Below are 20,260 nucleotides of genomic sequence, written 5' to 3' on the forward strand. Positions count from 1 at the left end.
AATGCATTTCATTTGTTAATCGTGATTCTCTCTCTCCCTCTCTCTGTGACTCTTTTCAGCCCTAACATCAGCAGATGTTGTTTAAAAGGAGCACCCCGCCCCCTCCGTTCACTAGGAGACAGACAGGTTACAAATTATAAATATACAAGTCATGACTGGTTGTTGCCCCGCATCTTGAAAACAGAAATCTTAAAGGATTATGGGATGATGATGCAATTGGAACACACATTTTTAGAAGAATCAAAGATAAAAAGCACCTGCAAACATACTCTCATGCAACTATTTCCATCTTTTTAAAATTGGAATATAGTTGATTTAAAATGTTGTGTTTTAGTCTTTATATATGCTTTTGCAGTTTTTCTGCTTTTGGAATACAGGAATGTCCAACAGAATTTCAAATGTTAGAAAGCTTCCTTATATTGATTTAAGAGAGTCCTTTCTTTTATTCCTAGTGGAGTTTATTTCCAAGGGACTACCATCGGCATGGCACCCATCATGAGTATGTGCACAGCAGAACAGTCCGGGGGAATCGTCATGGTAAGCCAGCGGCATGGAGAAGTCGACAGCAATGTCCAGACCTAATTCTCTTGATGATTTTTCAGGAAATTTATCAGACTTTGTAAAATTAGATCCTTTTTCTTTAATACTTCTTGGATATCATTGTTGTTCAGTCGCTAAGTCGTGTCTGATTCTTCGTGACCTCATGGACTACAGCATGCCAGGCTTCCCTGTCCTTCACTATCTCCTGGAGTTTGCTCAAGTTCATGTCCATTGAGTCGATGATGCTATCTAACCATCTCATCTTCTGCCGCCCTCTTCTCCTTTTGCTTTCAGTCTTTCACAGCATCAGGGTCTTTTACAAGGAGTTGGCTTAGATATATTTCTACCCTTTTTCTGCTTATGATCTTCCCTCGCCAACAGTATTCTTGGGACTGTTTAAAAAAACACACCAAGCTGCACATAGGAAAGGTGAGTGTGTAAAAATAGTTCAGCGGAAGCCAATCTACACCTATGGAGGAAAAGTTTCAAGTGGGATTTTGGTCCAACCGCCTCCATCCAGGAAATCCTCCCAGCAGTGGGATGAGCCCGGGCATTGGGTTTGCCCTCATCACTCAGCTTCTGGGACAGACTGTGGTCTCACCAGATATTACCGTTAGAATGGCTTTCTGATGGTTCTGCCTCCAGGCCCGATAGCCAGAAGTCTGAGGTTTTTAACTGTTTACCACTGCAAATGCTTGACATACCTCCTCGCCAGGGTCCAATTTGTCTTTACACTAACCTTATTCTTGGAAGGCAGAGAAGTAGGTTTATTGCTTTACAAGGATCACTTTGTCATATAAGAGCTATATATGTTTGTAAAAGGAAATAAAACGGGGAGAATATTTGGGACTTGTTCCTTCTGGAAGTAACAGGGAGATAACTTTGATGGGCTCCCCTTCATCAGGTAACCAAAGGGAAGGTCCTCATCCCATGCACTTTCAGTCCCTGATGGAACAATGTGGTGTCCGCTTCGCACCAACCCTCAGACAGGGAGTGTCCTCAGAGGCCATCCCACCCCCTCTGTTAAACAAACAGAGCCTTGCCCTTCCAAGAAACCGTGAATTCCTCCACATTTTTCTAACAAAACATTTGTGAATATTAGATTGTATTAAAGGGCTGAAGGAGGACTATTCTGCTGACTTCTATTTGCTCTTCACATACTGCCCATCCTAATCTTAGTGAATATCTGCATGGAATGTTTTCCTCTTCTCTGGGTGGCGTGGGTAATTAACATAAACACTTACTAACCGTGTAGGCTGAGGAGGCTCTACGGAGGGGTTGCCCCACCCAGTGGCTTAACTTCTGGCTTAAACAGTCCACCCTCTGGTTTTCTTTGAACCTGGAAGTCACTGGAAAGCTTGTTTTTTGTTGGTGCCAGGCTCATTTCAAGTCAGATCCCAACTGTATTTTTAACAGAGTAGCCCGTAAAGTTTTAAGAGGGAATCATTTTCTCTTTCATGGTTCCATGGTCAGTCGCTACTGACTTTGCCACTTAAAACTTGGCATAAATATTTTTTACGGCTGAAACCGAATTCCTTATAAGCAAGTCAGGTCTGCAGCTGTGGCGTGTTTAAATGTTCTTATGACTGATCTGATCACATAAAGAGGCTTTTCAAAGTTCACATCCTTTATTCTGTTTACATGCAAGCAGTTGATCAAGATTCCTTCTTTAAAAGCAGGCAGGGAAGACTGTTTTAAAAAGATGAAAATGAATGTGGGAAATAGAAGCAGATAAATATACTGCATCGGAAATCAAGTCAAGGCCAAAATTAATTAACAAGACGTGTGTTTGACAAGCCGACCAGCAGTGAAGTCCATCCTTAGGCACATTCCCTATTTGCTTCACGTAAAGAGAAGCACCATGTCGGCCGAAAGTCCACAGCTCCTTTAGTTTCTATAAAATTCTTGAGGTCAACAAAATCAGTATCTTGACCAGATCTAAAACGTCCAGACTTTCTCCCACTGTGTCTCTGAAGTTAAATTCATGAGTGTTACGTGCAACTGTGCCTCTTTCAAGGACCCACAAATCTAAGAGGAAGGAAATCCTGTCACAAGGAAGCAGGACTCCTGATTGCATTAAAGATCTGAGTTCTGTACCGCTTTTCCATTTTTCTGAGATTGAGCAAATCTTTCATTTCAGTTACCTCAAGCCACACCTTTGTATCTAATTGGACTTAAAATAGTCTTGGTTTGGAGATAATGCCAGTAATAAAGAAATAGGTTTTTGTCTTATTAGAAATGTAAACCTTTTATCAGGGTCTCTTAAGAGACATTCTGTTTATAATCACATATATGTGGAAGAATGTGAAACAATTAGGCAGTTCAAAACAAAACCACGATATTCAGTGATATAAAAGAATTTGATGAAGAGTCTTTTTTTTTAAAGATGAATTCCTAGAATTTTGTACCAAAGCATGCTAAATTCAGCATTTTCAGATTGAAGAAAATTGATTTCCTGAAACATTTGTGAAGCTTCCTACAACAGGAAACTGTAAAAACTAAACAAAGTAGTTTATTAGGAATTTCATCTATTCTAAGAATAACTTGGTTTGACATGCCACTCTTTCCTTAGACTGAGGGCTACTGAGAAAGGCAGCTACAGCTGTAACTGCCAACAAACCTATAAAATCTTATATGAGCACACCTCTATCAAGAGGCCCCACAAAGATTTTCTGTATCAGGAATAACATGTTCTCTAAAGCAGGGGTCCCCAACCTCTGGGATCTAATGCCTGATGATCTGAAGTGGGGCTGATATAATACTAATAGAAATAAAGTACACAATAAATTTAATACACTTGAATCATCTCAAAACCATCCCCACCCTCACCCCCATTTGTGGAAAAATTGTCTTCCACAAAACTGGTTCCTGGTGCCAAGAAGGTCGGGGGCTGCTGCTCTAAAGCACAGTATCCCTGTTTCCTGGAAACCTCCCACATTACCTCTTGTCTTTCCTGGGCGGCACAAAGCAGGATTCAGAAGGTTGCCTTCAACACTCGGTGACCTGCAGGCGTTTGCAGAAACGCCAGTCATGGGCACCGTTTCTGCAGATCATAGTCACTGATGAAAGGTTGAGTAGTGATATTTTAAGAATTAATTTCTAATATCTCTTTAGCCAAGCCATGCACACACCCCACTAAGTTAGGGGTAGCCAAGCAGCGCTTGCTGGATGGAAAACCCACCTTCCAAAACCAAGCAAAAGGTTGAGTTAACTCCCAGCAGCAAGAGTCAGAGAATCAGGATGCCTCCTGATAGAACGAGAGCAGGCAAGTTACAATCTTAATTCAGTGAGTCTTCAGACACTTGATTCAATGTAGTTTGCTTTTATGGTGAACTATTATAGAATCTCCAAGGATCCTTCTCTACCAAGTAGACAGCAAGAGGCATACCCTGGAGAATTGCCCTGATCCCGGAGAAATGGGGCCAGGGCCACCTTCCAGGACCAACAGTCCTGCCAGTGCCCCATCCCCTCAGTGAGCCACTGCCGACCCACGCCTCCCCGGAGGCCCTCCGACAGCAGCAGCCCTGCTGGTTCCCAACTTTTCCTCTGCTCGAATCTTTTGATGGCCAACAAGATAATGCATCTGCTAACAGGATGATGACTCCTTGGGTATCACGGCTGCCGACTCAAATGAGAGGAAAAAGAAGTCGATGAGCGACATTAAGCAAGAAAGATGTGTATTGAAAACAAGCTATGTATAACATGTAGAACAATATTAGCAAATATGGTTCAACTGTCAAAAAGACAAGGATTGCTCAGATCTTATTAGACTGTACTAAGTATGCTTCCTCTCCCAACTTTCTATCAGCATCATCTCAATCAAGGATAAAGTGGTACTTATATTACCCATGAAGAAATGAGCTCCCTCTTCCTATTGTTGTAAAGTCGCTACGTCATGTCCGACACTTGCGACCCCATGGACTGTAGCCCACCAGATCCTGTGTTCATGGGACTTCCCAGGCTAGAATACTGGAGTAAGTTGCCATTTCCTCCTCTTGGAGATCTTGCCAACCCAGGGATCAAACCTGCATCTCCTGCGTCTCCTGCATCAGCAGGCGGATTCTTTACCACTTGAGCCACCTGGGAAGGAACGCCTCTTCCTATGAGGCAGGACAACATTTTGCCTCATTCAGTAGAATTGTGTCTTGTGAGAGCTTGTAGGAAGCCGGAGGGAAATGATTGTCCTGGTTACTTCATGTAAAGACACGAGGAATCCTACGTGTATTCGTGAGGAATGCATTCTTCAGCAGAGGGGGCCCAAAACTAGTTTAATATAATAGGTCAAATCTTTAAGTCTAAACTAAATAGTGGATCTCTATCCTTGGGCTTCCCAGGTGGCGCTAGTGGTAAAGAACCCACCTGCCAGTGCAGGAGACCCAAGAGATGTGGGTTTGATCCCTGGGTCAGGAAGATCCCCTGGAGGAGGGCCTGGCAACCCACTCCAGTATTCTTGCCTGGAGAATCCCATGGACAGAGGAGCCTGGTGGGCTACAGTCCACAGAGTCGCAAAGAGTCGGGACACATCTGAGCACAGCACAGCACATCTTGGTTCCTTATAGGAGATTGGATTCCATCAAATGTTCATGAAAGATAAATGTCTGCAGGGCAGAGCTGGGAGGGAAGGGGGTGCTGGGAAAGAGGTCAAAGGCTGTGACCTATACATTGTGCTCTTGTGTTTTCTTTGAGGACCATTCAGACAGCCCCCTGGGCGCGGCCGTGACCCTGGCACACGAGCTGGGCCACAATTTTGGGATGAACCATGACACCCTGGAGAGAGGCTGCAGCTGCAAGACGGCCGCTGACAAAGGAGGCTGCATCATGAACCCTTCAACCGGGCAAGTACCCTTGCTTCGGCTGCTCCGGGAGCCGAGCTGCAGCCGGGGATGCGTATCAGGAAACAGCTGGGCAAAGAGCTCCCTGGTTTTCTGGCCAGAACACCCGTGGATACTTCCAGAAAGAAAGTCCATGGACTGGGCTCCTCTGAGAGAAGCATCCAGATTGCAGAGCATAGGGCGTGTGGGCTGAGCTCTTCACTGAGAAGTGGTGGGCCCGGATATGGGCTTTGTTTAGAGATCACAAATAACCCTAGAATCCCCCGCACGTGGTTTTGATTTGCACCTACAGCTCCATCTGGGCCTGGTAAAGCCACCGGGCAAAGGGGGCGCATTGAGACAGGTGCTAGGTGGGGAGATGGCGTCTTTTCTCTGGGTTGGCCCTGGGGCAGAGGACCTAAGTGTCAGTAGCTTGGGGCTCTGTAGCGTCCCTACTACTGATACCACATCCCCTTCTCAAATCTTATGTGACTTTCCCTCCTCAGTAAGTTATGTCATTCTTCCTTGCTTCATGGTTTTCTGAAATTCTAGACTTGGTTCACCCAGAAAAAAAAAGGAAAACAGTTTAATTATTGGAGCATTCAGAGGAGGTGGAAATAGATGCAGCTTGGAATGATTCCAGATTCCAATGCATGCCTATGCCTCTAAGGGTCCCTCCGAAACTAGATATCATGCTAAAGTAGGAAGATTTTCATCAGTGAAGGAAAACATGCCCTTTTGATGATGCCAGCTTCTTTTTTATACCCTGAGACCTTCCCAGTGCTTATCTTCATGGCACTTCGTAAGCCAAGCCTTCTCCCTAGGTTTGCCAAAGGAAGCACTGGCAGCAAGAAGCAGGCGCCGATGGGCATCCTAAGGGCCGGCCTTCGTGAGGTGGTGGTGTGAAGGGGGCACCTGCTTAAAGAGGATTAGAAGTCCCAGCAGAGGGATGGACCCTTACAGGATGTGGTAATACTTCTGCAACCAATAGCCTCGTGGGCCTCCTCTCAAATGGCTTGTGAGGCTGGACTGCAGGCTCGCATGGTGGGCGTTGTCCTTTCACCGGAGCTGGTCCCTGAGCCATCTCATCCCAGCAAAGCCCTGCATCTCCTGTCCATCGTCCATCGCCACCATCAGCACAGATGTGCATCGTTTTTGCTCGAGATTCTGTCTTAAGCACAATTCAAGGGACTCACTAAGACCTCGTAGAAGAACTTGCTCTCTGAGTCTGTGATCGCAGAAGCCAAGAACCTGAACCAGAAGTGAAAGTATTGGGTTGGCCAAAAAATTCATCTGGATTTTTGCATAACATCTTACAGAAAAACCCAAATGAAATTTTTGGCCAACCCAGTATCTTAGGCCCAATACCAACAGGAAGTGAAATGCTGCAAAACTCTAGGTTTCAACCAAGGGAACATCCCCAAAGGGGGGCAGTTTGCTCCAAGAAAGAATGTGCCCCATGTCATTTAAACTCCCTGGGCAGGGGCAGAATACTGTTTGTTGGGCGTTTGGGGCAAAGCATTTCTTCCTGGGGGTGAGGTTGGGCCAGGGCCTGTGCCGTCTTCTGTTACCAATGTTCCACTGGCCAAGGTAGGGTCCAGCTTCACGGGCAGCTCACTGTATAAATCTCTGAGCATGAGATTGGCAGAAAGTTGATGTGAAACTGAGCGGTTTTCATGCTTTCTCATTCTTGATGAGCTCAAAGTGGCCACAGGAAATTCACTCTGTGCTTAATATCCCTGATTATCAAGTAGGCACAAATACACCAGCCTATATTGCCTCCAAAAATGGCTCTCAAAGACTAGGAAGATTGTGTTGTTAATATTGTTAATATTCAGAACTCTTGATTAAGAAAGGCGAATGGAAGAGAGGAGATTCTAGACTGGGAACACTAGACTGGGATTTTAAGAGACCTGAGAACCTCAATTCTGACACCAGCTGTTTTTGGCAAATAGATTAATAATCCCACTGGCTCTTACGTTTTTATCAGTAAAATGAGTGAGTTAATTTTTATCCTTCTTCCATTCCTTCCTTCCATCAATCTATTCATTGCTTGTTCTATCTGCCGATACATCCATCTGGTCATCCATCCGTCCATCCATCTGTCCATTGTGTACATCATTCCATCCATCCATCCACCCATTCTTTTGCTGGCTTGTTCACACATTAAACAAATTCTCTGACCCGTGTTTGTTGTTGTGGGGAACGCACAGATGAGCAAGACCTTCCAGTTCTAAAATTCACACAATTCTGGAGGTATAATAGCAAGGCACTGCTTTCTGGTACCCTCTGTAATTTTGTGTAAAGCTCTTCAACTTGGAACGTCTTCATGACAGTGTTTAAGGATTCGCGCCAAATTACCCTGGAGATATTTGAAAATCATATGTAGAAATGGTATTGTTAAGAGCTCAGCAAATCACTTTAAAAGCTTTTTTTTTTTTTTTCCTTACCGGGGGTTTGCTAATAGCCTTTCCTTGATTTATACCTTATTAGCGATTTCTAAGTTTCCTCTTTTGCTGAGCTTGTGCTTTTGTGTAAATCTTTTCTATTTGGTTCTCATTTGTGATCCCACATTCCTGTCCAGAGAGTGGTGTTTTTAATTTTCTCAGATGGAGAGAAACTTCCTAAGCAAGTGGGTGAATTAATCACAAAAGCCCACAGTAAGGGGGAGGTCGAGCCGTTCCGGCCACCTCAGTCATCCATCACCCATTGTAGAATTTCCAGGCTGCTTTTAATCTCCAGCATTATCTCAACGTGGTCATTCTCTTACCTCAGAGGGTCCCCACGAGAGTGAGATTAAATGAGATCATATGTCTTTGTAAATTACAAATCACTCCACAAATAGACAGTGGTATTATTATTATTGTTTAGCTCACGGGAACCTTGGAACCATTGAAGAGTTAAAGGCTCTTTTTGTTTCCAGGATTCCTGCTCAGAGTTGCTGTAAAGCACTTCTAGTGCCATGTGAGCACCCAAGGTTTCTGTGTGAACGGCTCATTTTCAGCTGGCCCACGTCCAACCTTTCCTCCCGACTTCCTCCTCACTGCTGATTCAGACATGAGTGACAAATGTTAAAAAATGTGATTTAAATCTCAGCCCCAAAGGTGACTTGCAAAGAGATGAATCAGGGACTGCTTTCATGATATGAAACTCTCCCAGAATCAAAAAGAAACAAGTGTTGCACATGGTTTAAAGGAAAGAAATGCATTCCTTAATACCCCTTGTTTATTCCTTATCAAAACATTCCAGAATTCTAACTCTGAAATTTCACCAACTGCCGTCATTGACGAATGGGACCCAAAGGCCTGGAAATGGAGGGTGGAGGAGAGCTCTTTTAAACATGGGTGTCATGACTTCAGTTGCATGTTACAGAAATAGTTGGAGGGGATGTCCTTACGGGGTCATATCATTAATTACTACAGGTCTTTGAGTGTGTGTGAGAGTGTGTGTTTTATGTCTTCGGATAGTTAACATTAAGACCTGTCTTGGAAATCACTCTTTGGCAAAAGCAAAATCTGGGGATTGGAGTGGGAGTTTGAACTCAGTTGAGTCCATCCATTAATGAGCTTCTTGGAGCATTTGGCCTTAAGGGGTTGAGGGCTAAGTATGCCACATTTATGGGAGTAAGAAAAATAATTTGAATAATGTGAGCACTTTGGGGAAAGAATATTTAGTATAATAGTAAATGCCACTTCCTAGAGTAGGAAAAAAGGCAGTGTTAGTTGGAGAAGGAAATGGCAACCCACTCCATTGTTCTTGCCTGGAGAATCCCAGGGACGGGGGAGCCTGGTGGGCTTCCGTCTATGGGGTCGCACAGAGTCGGACACGACTGAAGCGACTTAGCAGCAGCAGCAGTATTCAGAAATTACTGTCAGAACCTCCTCTTATTTTTTGTGGAAAATTTCCTGTTAAGATGAGAGTTGGAGTCGTAGAGCCATCTCATGACGGGATACAGCTGGGCTGAAACACACAGTGACTCAGTTCCTGCAGCAGGTTATTCACTTGGATAGATGGTGGAGTTATTTCAACCATGAACAGGGCAGATCCTTTTCTTGTCCTCATGGGACTTGAATTCTTGTGAGGAAGACAGCCTTAGAAAGCAGTAAATTAAAAACTGCAGGTTGAAAGGAGATCTGTGACAGAAGCAAAGGAAGAGGATGGGAAGGAGAAGGAGCCCATTGGCTGGGGGACCAGACGTTAGTTAGTGGTTTGGGGAAGAACTCTGTGGAGATGACGTTTAAGCTAAGACCAGAAGATGTCCCAGGTGGCTCAGGGATAAAGCATCTGCCTGCCAATGCAGGAGATGCAAGGGATGGAGGTTTGATCCCTGGGTCAGGAAGATCCCCTGGAGGAGGGCATGGCGACCCAGTCCAGTATTCTTGCCTGGTCTGAGTCTTTTCTGCTTGGAATTTCACTTTGCTGTTTCTCCAGTAAGATTCTTAAGGACTGTACATCCAAGAGCCACAAAAGAGCACTTCCACACTGTACACATGTGTCTCTGGAAGGAATTACTGCCGTTTTCATGCTGGTCCTAAGATTTGGAGTTTGGGGCTGTTGGGTTTTGTTTAATCCAGGCTGACAAACAACTCTCAAGCAAAGAATGTGCTGCCCGGTTGCCAACAGGCATTCGAGGGCAGTACGTTCAGCGCCCAGTGTAATGTGGGCTGAGAAAATAAACGAGTGAGGGTCACCGCTTGCTCACCAGGGGTGTAGATCATTTACATTCCGCTGAGGTTGGGCGTTCACGAATACCATCTATAACTAGATCAAATAACTGTGTTTAAGGTGGAAGCATCGCCAGTCCACTTCCGCAGAAGTGTGGATAATTGGCTCATTCAATTCCATATAATTCAATTCAGGAAACATTCATTGCATGCTTCCTTGCTGCACAGCTGTCCAGACGTGGAGCACAGCTGGCTGGCTCCACCCAAGTGCACCCTTCTCTCTTGAAAACCGAGAGGACGTGGGCTCAGCCCTCAACCCCAGACAAGCCAGCTGCAGGAAACAGGGCCGAGTGACCAATTACAGCAAAACCTCTCATTGACTCAACTAGTATTTTTAGGTATCTGTGTGTCTGATCCTAAAGAGCAGAGTGGGCCAGCAGACCCAAATGGCAGGATCCTTGACTTCTAGGTCCTTCTATTGTGACAAGGAAGACAGACAAGCAAACTGGTGATTGCAGACCCAAAGCTCAGGGCTCTCCTCCAGGACATTTTGGGTGCCATGGGGCTTGCAGTCAGGGCACCTAATCTATTTATACAATACTGGGTATCATAACTTCATCTATAAATATTTAAGTTGTGCCTCTAAAAGATAAGGAGAACACTTTAAATATTACCATAATAGCATTTAACACCTTTTGAAAAAAATTACCAATAATTTATTGCGAACAAGGAGTGAGGTTGGAAGGGGTATGTGCTGGGAATATTCCGAAGTGAAGTCCAGTCTGAACCGATCCCAGAAGAATTGCATAGGGTTAGGCTGACTCTTCTTGAGAATTCCTAGCTCATGTTACAGGAAAATTGAATTTATATTTGAGGCAGCTTCTATCCCTGATGACTCAGGTGGTAGAGAATCTGCCTGCAACACAGAAAACTCTAGTATAATCCCTGGGTCAGGAAGATCCCCTGGAGAAGGGAATGACTACCCACTCCAGTATTCTTGCCTGGAGAATTCCATGGACAGAGGAGCCTGGCAGGCTACAATCTATGGGGTCGCAAAGAGTTAGACACGACTGAGCGATTAACACTTTCACTTTTCTATCTGAAAATGTGATTCAAGAAACTAAAATTGACTGTACTTTTCAGTGAAAACTTCCCAAGTTTCAGATGTGGTAGGAATTGACAGAAATCTGATGTATCTGAAAAGTCTATACCTTTCGAAGAACTTGCTTTCTTGAAAAATCAGTGCAAAATATACATAATTAAAACTCACCCCCTTTTGAAGTTTGAGGATCTGAGGTCTTGAAATATGCTTATTATAAAGGGATTTTATGAGCATGGGATTGGAGAAAATTATTTCCCCATATCAGCTCTTCATTTGAAGGTGAGTTTTTTTTCTCAATGAAAAGCTTAAGAAAGTCTTCATTTCTTCCAAGTACAGTGGAAGGGATGGAAATCTTTACCCAAGGAGTTAAAAAGAAAAACAAACAGCAACAAAATGAGGAACTCTAGTAACTTTAAAACACTATAGGTTAGAATCAATTTAATTATCCAACCAGAGTAATTGAGTTGGCTACTTCCCGATGTAACCGTAAAGGGGAAATGAACTGGCAGAAGAGCCCCTCAGTACAGACTGTATACTTATTTCCTCTCCACAGGATTAGATTTTGCTCACTAAAAAATGAAAGAATTTGTCTGCGATCAGTGCAGACTTGGGATAGTAATAGTCACTGCCCAGGGGCATGTAGAATGTCTGCTCCTCTTAAGCTGGATGCAAACCAGAGGTCAAGCTGGGAAGACCATTCCACATGGCCTCTCCTCCCTGAATATCCAGCTTGGAGGAAATGAACAGAGGCAAAGTTGACCTGGACCCTGGATGGCACTGGGGTGTCCTCTTTCATCGGACAAAGGTGTGAGGTGGGTGTGGTTATAGCCATTTTAAAGATGAGGTGATGGAGCTCAGAAAGTTAAATGAATCGCTTATGTTTTCAAAACTACCCAAGTGGAAGCGCCAGGATGTAAGGCTGAGTCCCCAGAAGCCAAGCCCCTGACTCTCCACCTTGCTGTGACTTATCTCCAGTAAATACGTGCGGCAGCTGTGAACCTCAGGAAGAGGAGAAGGGCGTCTACTCTGGGGTTCTGGTCAGAGGAAGATGCTCTTGCTTCCCACCTCAGGCCCCCAGGGAGCTCTGTGGTCCAGACTAGATGGAGACTAGGGTGGCCATGCCACCCTGCCTCCCGGGGTCCTCGCCACCACCTGCCTCCTTGGCTGTTTTGCTGTGTTCAGGCTTCACGTGGGGACTGAGGCCTTCTCAGTCCAGAGCCTTGTCCCCGTGTGACTTCTCGAAGCAGGAGGGCTTGCCCATTTTTAAGCATTTAGTTCTGCAAATCTCCTTCAACTTATGTTACAACAGCAGAGAATTATTTCCTGTCATTGCTCGTTAATCCAGCATTTTATTTGTGGTAGAACATGTGTGAAAACATTGCCGCTGAAATTCAGCCAATACCTCCCCCCTTACACACACACACACACACACACACACGCACACACACACACACAGCTTCCTCCTTTCCCCAGGACATTGCTGCTGAAATTCAGCCAATACCTCCCCCCTTACACACAAACAACACACACACACATACACACATACACCCATACACACACACATACATATACACACACACAGAGCTTCCTCCTTTCCCCAGGACATGTGGCACAGAGGCTGCAGTGTAACATCAAGGGTAAATTCTGGGCCTCTCTAAGACCAACAGTATTCATAGGGACCTACTTTAAGCTCTAGTGGGTCATGAATTTTGTCTGTTTTATTCACTGCTAAACCCCCAGAACCTAGAATATAGTAGCGTCTGGTATATAGTAAATTTCAGTAAATACTTCTGGACTGAAAGGATGGATGGATAGAAGGATGGATATATGGATGGAAGGATGGATGTGAGGGGGAGTGGTTGAATGGATGAATGGTGGATGGTGATATTTGAGTGGGCTGATGTTTGAGAGGGCTGATAGTAGATGGATAGATGGATGATGATTCCAACACAATCAGATGTGTGCAGACTTAATAGCTAAACTTTTTTTTTTTTTTGCATGTAATGTAAATGCCTTGCATGTAATGCCCTGCATGTAATGGCTAAACTTCTAGGGAGAAGATTCTGAGGCCGTTGTCTTTTATACTATAGTATTTGCTGCGGCATCACCATTTTCTTTTATTGTATATTCCACATCAGCTACAATGGACTTATGATAACTCACAAGAACAGAAACAATACAATAAAAACAAAAATAAAAAAGAATAAGGACTGAGAAACTCCAGGTAAATAGGAGGTTGTGTCCATTGTTTCTTGTTTTAAACTCTGTGGAGACCAGGGAGCAATTTGCTTTTAAAAGGCAGAGTCCTTCCAGGAGTGGCTTCTCTTGAAAGCCTGTGTTTAATTGAGCTAAAGTAGGAGGTTGAAAATAGAAAAACTAAAAGCAGTTGTAAGAATAAGGCCCTGGAGATCTCATAGATTACTCCTCAGTTTACAAAGACCTTTCACATCTCCTTTCAAATTTAATCGTCACAGTTCTACAAGGAAAGGGCAGAAACAATCACCTCCATTATACAGATGAGAAAACTGAGATTCAGAAAGGCCAGAGGCCTCACAGTAGATCAGGATCAGACTCAAGACATCAGCCCGCAGCCTCTGGCTCCTGCCTCTCGCCTGTTCTCTGGCCTTCACCAGGTGTCCTTGAGCAAAGGAACCTTCCATTTCCGATCTCCAGGGGCAGTGGAAGGGGAGGGAGACCTAGAGAGTCATCCTCACCACTCTGGAGTTGCAGGCTGTCCCGGTAGTTACCCCAGCGCCAGGAGCTCAGTGATGTAAGAACAGGGCTGAGTAGACTTCAGCCTTAGTTGGATAGCTTGGCAGTATCTACCATGACCACCTTTGTGATCATGTTTGGTTAAAAGTGTCTTCCCTGTTAGAAACTTGCAGAGTGAGCAGATGTGACCACCAGCAGGGTCTATACAGGTCTGTCTCCTGGGCGGGAGGCAAAGGCACAGTTACCTCGACGTGTAAACCGCCCTCTGTTAAGCCCTGGATTTGTTTAGGTCTGCCACAGTTCCAGCCCTGACCAGCCCCACACAGGGACAGTGGTGTCTTGTGATGAAGCTGAGACATTGCCTCTGAGGGGCTGGGCCCCTGGCCTGAGTCCCTGGCCTTTCGGGACTGGATTCAGGAAAGAGCCATCAGAGCACAGAAGTAAAAGGGCTACTTTCTAGGAACGCGCAGTGGTCGCGTGCGCACCTCTCAAGTGACCAGAGCTCAGCTGGTCTCCTTCTTTATTAAAAATTCTGGCCAATTACATTTACACTTTAATTAATTTCCTGGGGGGAGGGGGAGAGGAGGCACAGAGGTCAAAGGTCACACGTTAAAAACATGAATTATAACGTGCCGGCAGATGGCTCCATTCTGGGCCCCAGGTGTTTGCTATTAACAATGGACATGTCCTACTAAGGACGTTTTTGATCATTCGCTCCTGGCCCGGTGGTTTTCTTCACCGTCTGCGGCCCATCTGGCAGCCCGCGGGGTTAAGCCTTTGGTCCTCATGTGGTCACTTTCCATTCCTGGACTTGGCACAAGGATGAAGCCGCCGGGGTTCTGTTCTGCCATGTAAGCCCGTGTGTTCAGGGTCACACCGGGTACCCCTGGCCCGGCAGAGGGGGGCTTGGATCCACACACCTCCTCCCCAACTAACCCCCGGAAAACCCCCCAGCAGAGTCCCATATGTTCTAGGTGGATAGCACTGTCCTCTGCTGGCAGCTTGCTGGGACCCACGGGCTCACAACCGCCCTCAGGTGTGTGCGTGAGTGCAGGTGTGATCCATAAATCCCAATATCCGGCCCCAAGGAGGTTCAGAGAGATGCTCGAAGGTACGCTTGGAGCCGCAGGCAGGGCGGTGGGCTTCCCTGTTACCTGCGCGCCCCCCCCCAGATGCCCTCATGGCTCCCCACCGTTTATGCCAGGTCACGTCCGAGGCTGCCCTGAGGCCCCTGCCCTGGGGGTGACGCCTGGAAGCAGCTCCCAGAGGCCTCCTGACTGCCCTCAAGGCAGCATGGTTGCAGAGAAAGCACAGGCCTTCAGGTCAGCAAGTTGGGGTTTCAGTCTTGGCGGTGGAACCAGAGGACTGTGGCAAGGTACCTAACCTCTCTGAACCTCGGTTTCCTCACCTGTAAAATGGGAATGATATAATCTGACCCATCCGGCGGTCCGTGGGTGAAGATGCCCACCAAGCTCCTGGCTCACAGCAAGGCCTGGCTCAAGAGTGGTAACTGCCGTTCAGACTTATTAACACAGACACGCGGAGTGAGATGAAGTCAGTAGCCCCTGAAACCGAGTGACCTTGAGCGGCACCTCAGTCCTGCCAGGCGGCTGCTGACAAAGGCCAGTCGCCGTGGGTGCAGACACTACCACCCACGCCGACAGGACATGCCTCTTGGTCACTCCTAAATTCTTTGCGTGGTGATTGCAAGATTTTATTCCAGGGCATAATTGTGAAAAATCTGAAGATTTTTCTCAAGACAGCCTCAGAACTTTGGGGTTGAAACTTGGCTGAGCAAACCTGTCCCAACCAAGACCTCTTGCACCCACGGCGGTAAGCGGGCCCTGTGTCCCCCCCAGGAAGAGAAGACGGCATCAGTGTGAGGCTGGTGCTCCTGGACAAGCTAGGCATGCGTTGAACTGGCCCTGAACTGTGAGTTATTGTTTGTTTTTGGAAAAGCTCTCCAAGCTGGTTTCGGATTTAGTGACAAAGAGTCAGGAGGTCGTGTTGTCAGAGAACGGATCGTGGGGAGGGTCAGGTCTGTCTGTCTGTGGTCACATTCCCCTCCCAAATCCCTCCCAGGCCTTGGCTATGGAGGGAAAGGTTGCAGGAGTTTGGGGAAAAAAGTTTTGGAAAAAGTTCCAGGAACTGAGAACTACCGCAACCACACAGCAGGTAACAGTCATCTAAACAGTGGCTTTGTTAGTGTTGGTTGGTGGTTCAGCTGGTTGTTTATGCTCCTAAGCCCATGTTCTGGTTCAGCTCACAACAGCCCGGTCCTTCGAGAATGAGCAGCGTCTTTGACACCACATGTGTATTAAATTGAGGGATCCTGTTTAACTGCTTGATCATGCCTTTGCCTCCTGAATCATCTCTCTCTTGAGTTGACTTGTACTTGTGATTTTGCAGTTTAAAGATGACTGCTTTGGGGCTACAACTGTCATTAAGTCTGCACCCTGTTGGAAAATGTTTCTAAGCACAAGGCACTGGCAATCTGTAACTTGAAATAGCCAAAGCGGCACCTCTAAATAAGGAAGAGAGGTACACATCCTTTCAGGCGAATACTGGCAACTAGCATCTTTGAAGTTAACCAAAGACTTTCCCATTTTTGTGTGAGTCTCACTTGTCCTCTCCCTCAACACCCGAGGTAGTTGTTGTTATTCCCAGAATAGATGTGAAGACTGAGACTTGGGTGTAAGACTGAGCTTTAGTTTTAACAAATGAGTGCTCAGACTTAGTCTTCCAATTTCAATTCTCCTCCGTCTCCTCGGTGCCTTGTGCCTGGGTAAAGAAGAGCCTCCCAGGCCTGTTGCATCCGTCACTTTCACTGTCAGGAGAAAATAAAACTCCATTCCAGTTGCAGGAAGAAATCAGTGGGAAGCAGAAAGTTAGCAACGTATTTCCCCAAACCAGTATCCCTTTACCATCTAATCATTTATCAGCTGTAAAAGATGTGAGGTTTTCTTTCTTTGTTTCCAATCGATTTAAACAGAAATCTGGATGACTTCCCATCCCTGGTTTCCTGCAATGCTGGCTTCTCCTGTCACACGGTTATGTCAGCTTCAAGCTGTTCTCAGCAGCTGCCCACGTTATTCCATCCTTCTTGCGGTCACCTGCCTTTCTTTCCTGCAGTCGGCATGCGGGCTGTTGTCACCCCCCAGAGCTTGGAGCTGGGGAACACGGGTTCTTTGGGACCCAGCACACAGTGATTAATGAGGTAAGGAAGTCGAAGGAGATGGAGAACAGTGACCTGCAGCCCTGGTGAATCCAGCCTGATTGCTGCTGCTTGCCCGGGTTGCCTAATTGCCAACAAGAGAAGATAATTTCCAGAGAGTTTTGCAAGGCAGATAACGCCCAAGTTCCACTGTCAGGCTTGATAAATGGTCTTAGTATGATTCACCCCCAGGAATACAGCCGTGAGACACACAATAGGCTCCTACAAGAAAAGAGTTTTCTGACTGCACATTTGTCAAAGTAAAAGTAACCCCTAATAATGTTTTACTTGGCAGCTTGGTGATGGCTGAAATATTAAGCTGTGACTGCATTTACGGTGGGAAGCCATAAGTGGCATTCCTCTTTGGGAAAGCAGTTTCTGTGGATGTGTGTTCTCCAGAATCACGCAGCTGTCTGTTTCATCAGCTTTTTATTTCTAATCTTGCATTCAGCACGGTAAATTTACCCCCAAGTGTCCTTGGTCGTTATATATTAGGAAAAAGGCAGACGTGTCTTAACTAAAGAGGTCACATCTGAACAGGAGCCGGTCACCCTGGCATGGTGTTTGCAAGAAATTCTCTGCCTGTGAGCTGAAAGCAGCACTTTTTTCTGGGTCCTAGGTGTAATCCTTTTAAAGCATTCTTGTGCCAAGGGAAAGTATCATGCAAAAGGGCTTCTTTTCTGAATAATTCTCCAATTTTATTGCTTTGCATCAGCCTGTCACTGCTATATGTCAATTCAATTAGCTGCTGTCCTGACATATTTGGGATGATTTATGAAAAGTATTAAAAAGGACATTATGATGAGTTTGCCAAAAGCTCTAGAAGAAACTGAGGCTTGTCTTTTTTAAACTACCCACCATGGGCTGCACGGGATCTTCAAAGTCATGAGCAACTACATGGCCTAATTCAGTGTTCTTTTCATTAATAGTCCAAGGAGTAAGGCTATAAAATAAGGGAACAAAATGAGCTAAAAGAAGGCAGAACTATCGTACTTTGGAGTTCGAAGCAAGTGGGAGGAATTTGCTTCAAAACAGAAACATCTTTCTGTTCAGTCAGAATCTTCTGCCACCTTAAAGTACAAAGATTAATCAGTTAACCTGCTCTAATATTTCACGATATTTGAAAATTCATTTGTGATTTGAATTTGACTTTAAGATTCTCATGGTATTTCTAGCACATGCCTACGGTCACGTAAGGTTTCAAAATGCTGTACATCGAGCTTTTCTTAGAAAAATGGAACCACAGGGGAAAACAGAACTGTTTCTAATTTAAGTGCAAGAAAAGTGACCTGCAAGGCACCTGGTTTGTATTTCTTATCATTTACACCAGTAAGTGTGGATTTGTCCATGTATTATCTTTATAGCATTTGAATTTTAAACCTAGGTCACTTGCTCCCAATCTTTAATTTTGATTATTTGGTAAATCACCAGCACCATCAACTGATGAATAGATACACAAATTGTGATGTAATCTTACTTCCAATGGAATATCATTCAGTCATTGAAATAAATGAAGTACTAAGAGTGCTGCAGCATGGATGACCCTTGAAACTGTGTTGAAAGAAGCCAGACATGAAAGGTCACACGTTGGAAGGTTCCATTTACACGAAATGTCCGGACCAGGTAAATCCAGGGAGAGAGAAAGCAGATTTGTGGTCGACAGGAACTGGAGGAGTGGGGGTAAGGAGTGACTGCTTCATGGGCTGGATTTTTTTCGGGTGGGGGGGTGTGCTCAGGAAAACGTTCTGGAATAAGTGGTGATGTTTGTGTAACACCGTGAATGTACGAAAAGCTGCAGGATTGTATATTTCTAAGTGGTGATTTTGTCATGTGAATTTTACTTCAGTTTAAAATGAAGTCACCTGGAGAGCTTGTTAAAACACAGTTGTGTGGCCCCCACCCCTGAGTTCTTCTGGAGCAGCAGGTCCAGGTGGGGTCTGAGCATCTCCATTTCTGCTAGGTCGCCAGGCGATACTGATGCTGGGACAAAACTTTGAGGGGCTCTGATTCAGGAAGGTGTTGAGCTGAGGGAATGGTTCCTCCTTTGTATGTAAGTCCGAACATCAAGGCTGTACTGATCACTGTCCATGTCTCAGCAGTTTACTGTGGAAAATCCAGGGCTGAACTGATGTCCTCAGTGAGGAAAATGAGTTTTTTAAATAACTACACTTGGGATCAGATCTAGTCTCTGCCATCCCCCAACTTTGCTTTGCCTTTTTATTTTGCTTGCATGTCCAGTCGTGTGCAACTCTTTGCAACCCCATGGACTATAGCCTACCAGGCTTCTCTGTCCATGGGATTATCCCAGCAAGAATACTGGAGTGAGAACTCTTAAATGCCTTCATCTCATTTGCAAAATAGGGATAACAAACCTATCTCATGGGGTTGTTTTAAAGTGTAAATTTAAAACAGAATAAAGAAGAAAATATTACTATGAGAGTGTACCCACCATGTCATCTAGCTTAAAGCAGGTTCTCAATAGTTATTCCAAATATATATATATCAATTCAATGTAATTAATATGCTTATATATTTTATGTAATTTATACATGTGGATGAATATGCATAATGTCTTTATATATCTGAATGTATTTCTAGTATTTTAGTTATATGGGTGGAGAGGCAGTGTGAGGAGTGGACGTGTCCAATAGTTCCCTTGACAGAGGTCCAGCAAGGAAAGGGGGGAGGCTGGAGCCACGTTTTAATCATCATGGGATCCTCCTCGGAGCTTTAGCTACTTATCCCATGAGTGAGTGGATGAATGAAGGAGTAGTGAACTGCCACACAAAAGGTTCCATTTTGGTATCATCAGAAGTTCAGAAGCAGGGTTGGCATCGGGGAAGCAGGGTGATGAGCTTGGCCGTGCCAAGCATCTTCCTGGAGTCATCCTTTCGTGTGGCTATGTGTGTAAATCAGGATTCTATCATGGTTTGATCTAATATTTGGTATCATCAAATTCTCTTATCTCTTGACCTGAAATCATTTTTTATTGAAACATAGTTTATTTATAATGTGTCAGTTTCTGCTGTACAGCAAAATGAGTCGGTTATACACTCTTATCCTTTCCTGTTGCTGGTTTATCACAAGATGTTGAATATAGTTCTCTGGGGTATACAGTAGGGCCTTGCTGTTTATCCACTCCCTACATATACTAGTTTACATTTGTTAGCCCCAAGCTCCCTTTCCATCCCTCCCTCACCCCCACCTTGGCAACCAC

The 20,260-nt window shown here is 45.1% G+C and overlaps 1 protein-coding gene across 1 annotated transcript in view; it reads left to right on the forward strand.

The window, feature by feature from the left end:
* ADAM12 (ADAM metallopeptidase domain 12) overlaps positions 1-20,260 on the forward strand; it is a 382,360-nt gene that overhangs the window by 294,713 nt on the left and 67,387 nt on the right. The window contains exons 10-11 of the mRNA XM_081533255.1: positions 453-537; positions 5,227-5,375. Coding sequence (XP_081389381.1) covers positions 453-537; positions 5,227-5,375 — 234 coding nt within the window. The remainder of the gene's footprint in view (positions 1-452; positions 538-5,226; positions 5,376-20,260) is intronic.

Source organism: Giraffa tippelskirchi, chromosome 2 (assembly GCF_054371585.1).
Source record: "Giraffa tippelskirchi isolate mGirTip1 chromosome 2, T2T-mGirTip1v1.2.pri, whole genome shotgun sequence".
Classification (NCBI taxonomy): Eukaryota; Metazoa; Chordata; class Mammalia; order Artiodactyla; family Giraffidae; genus Giraffa; species Giraffa tippelskirchi.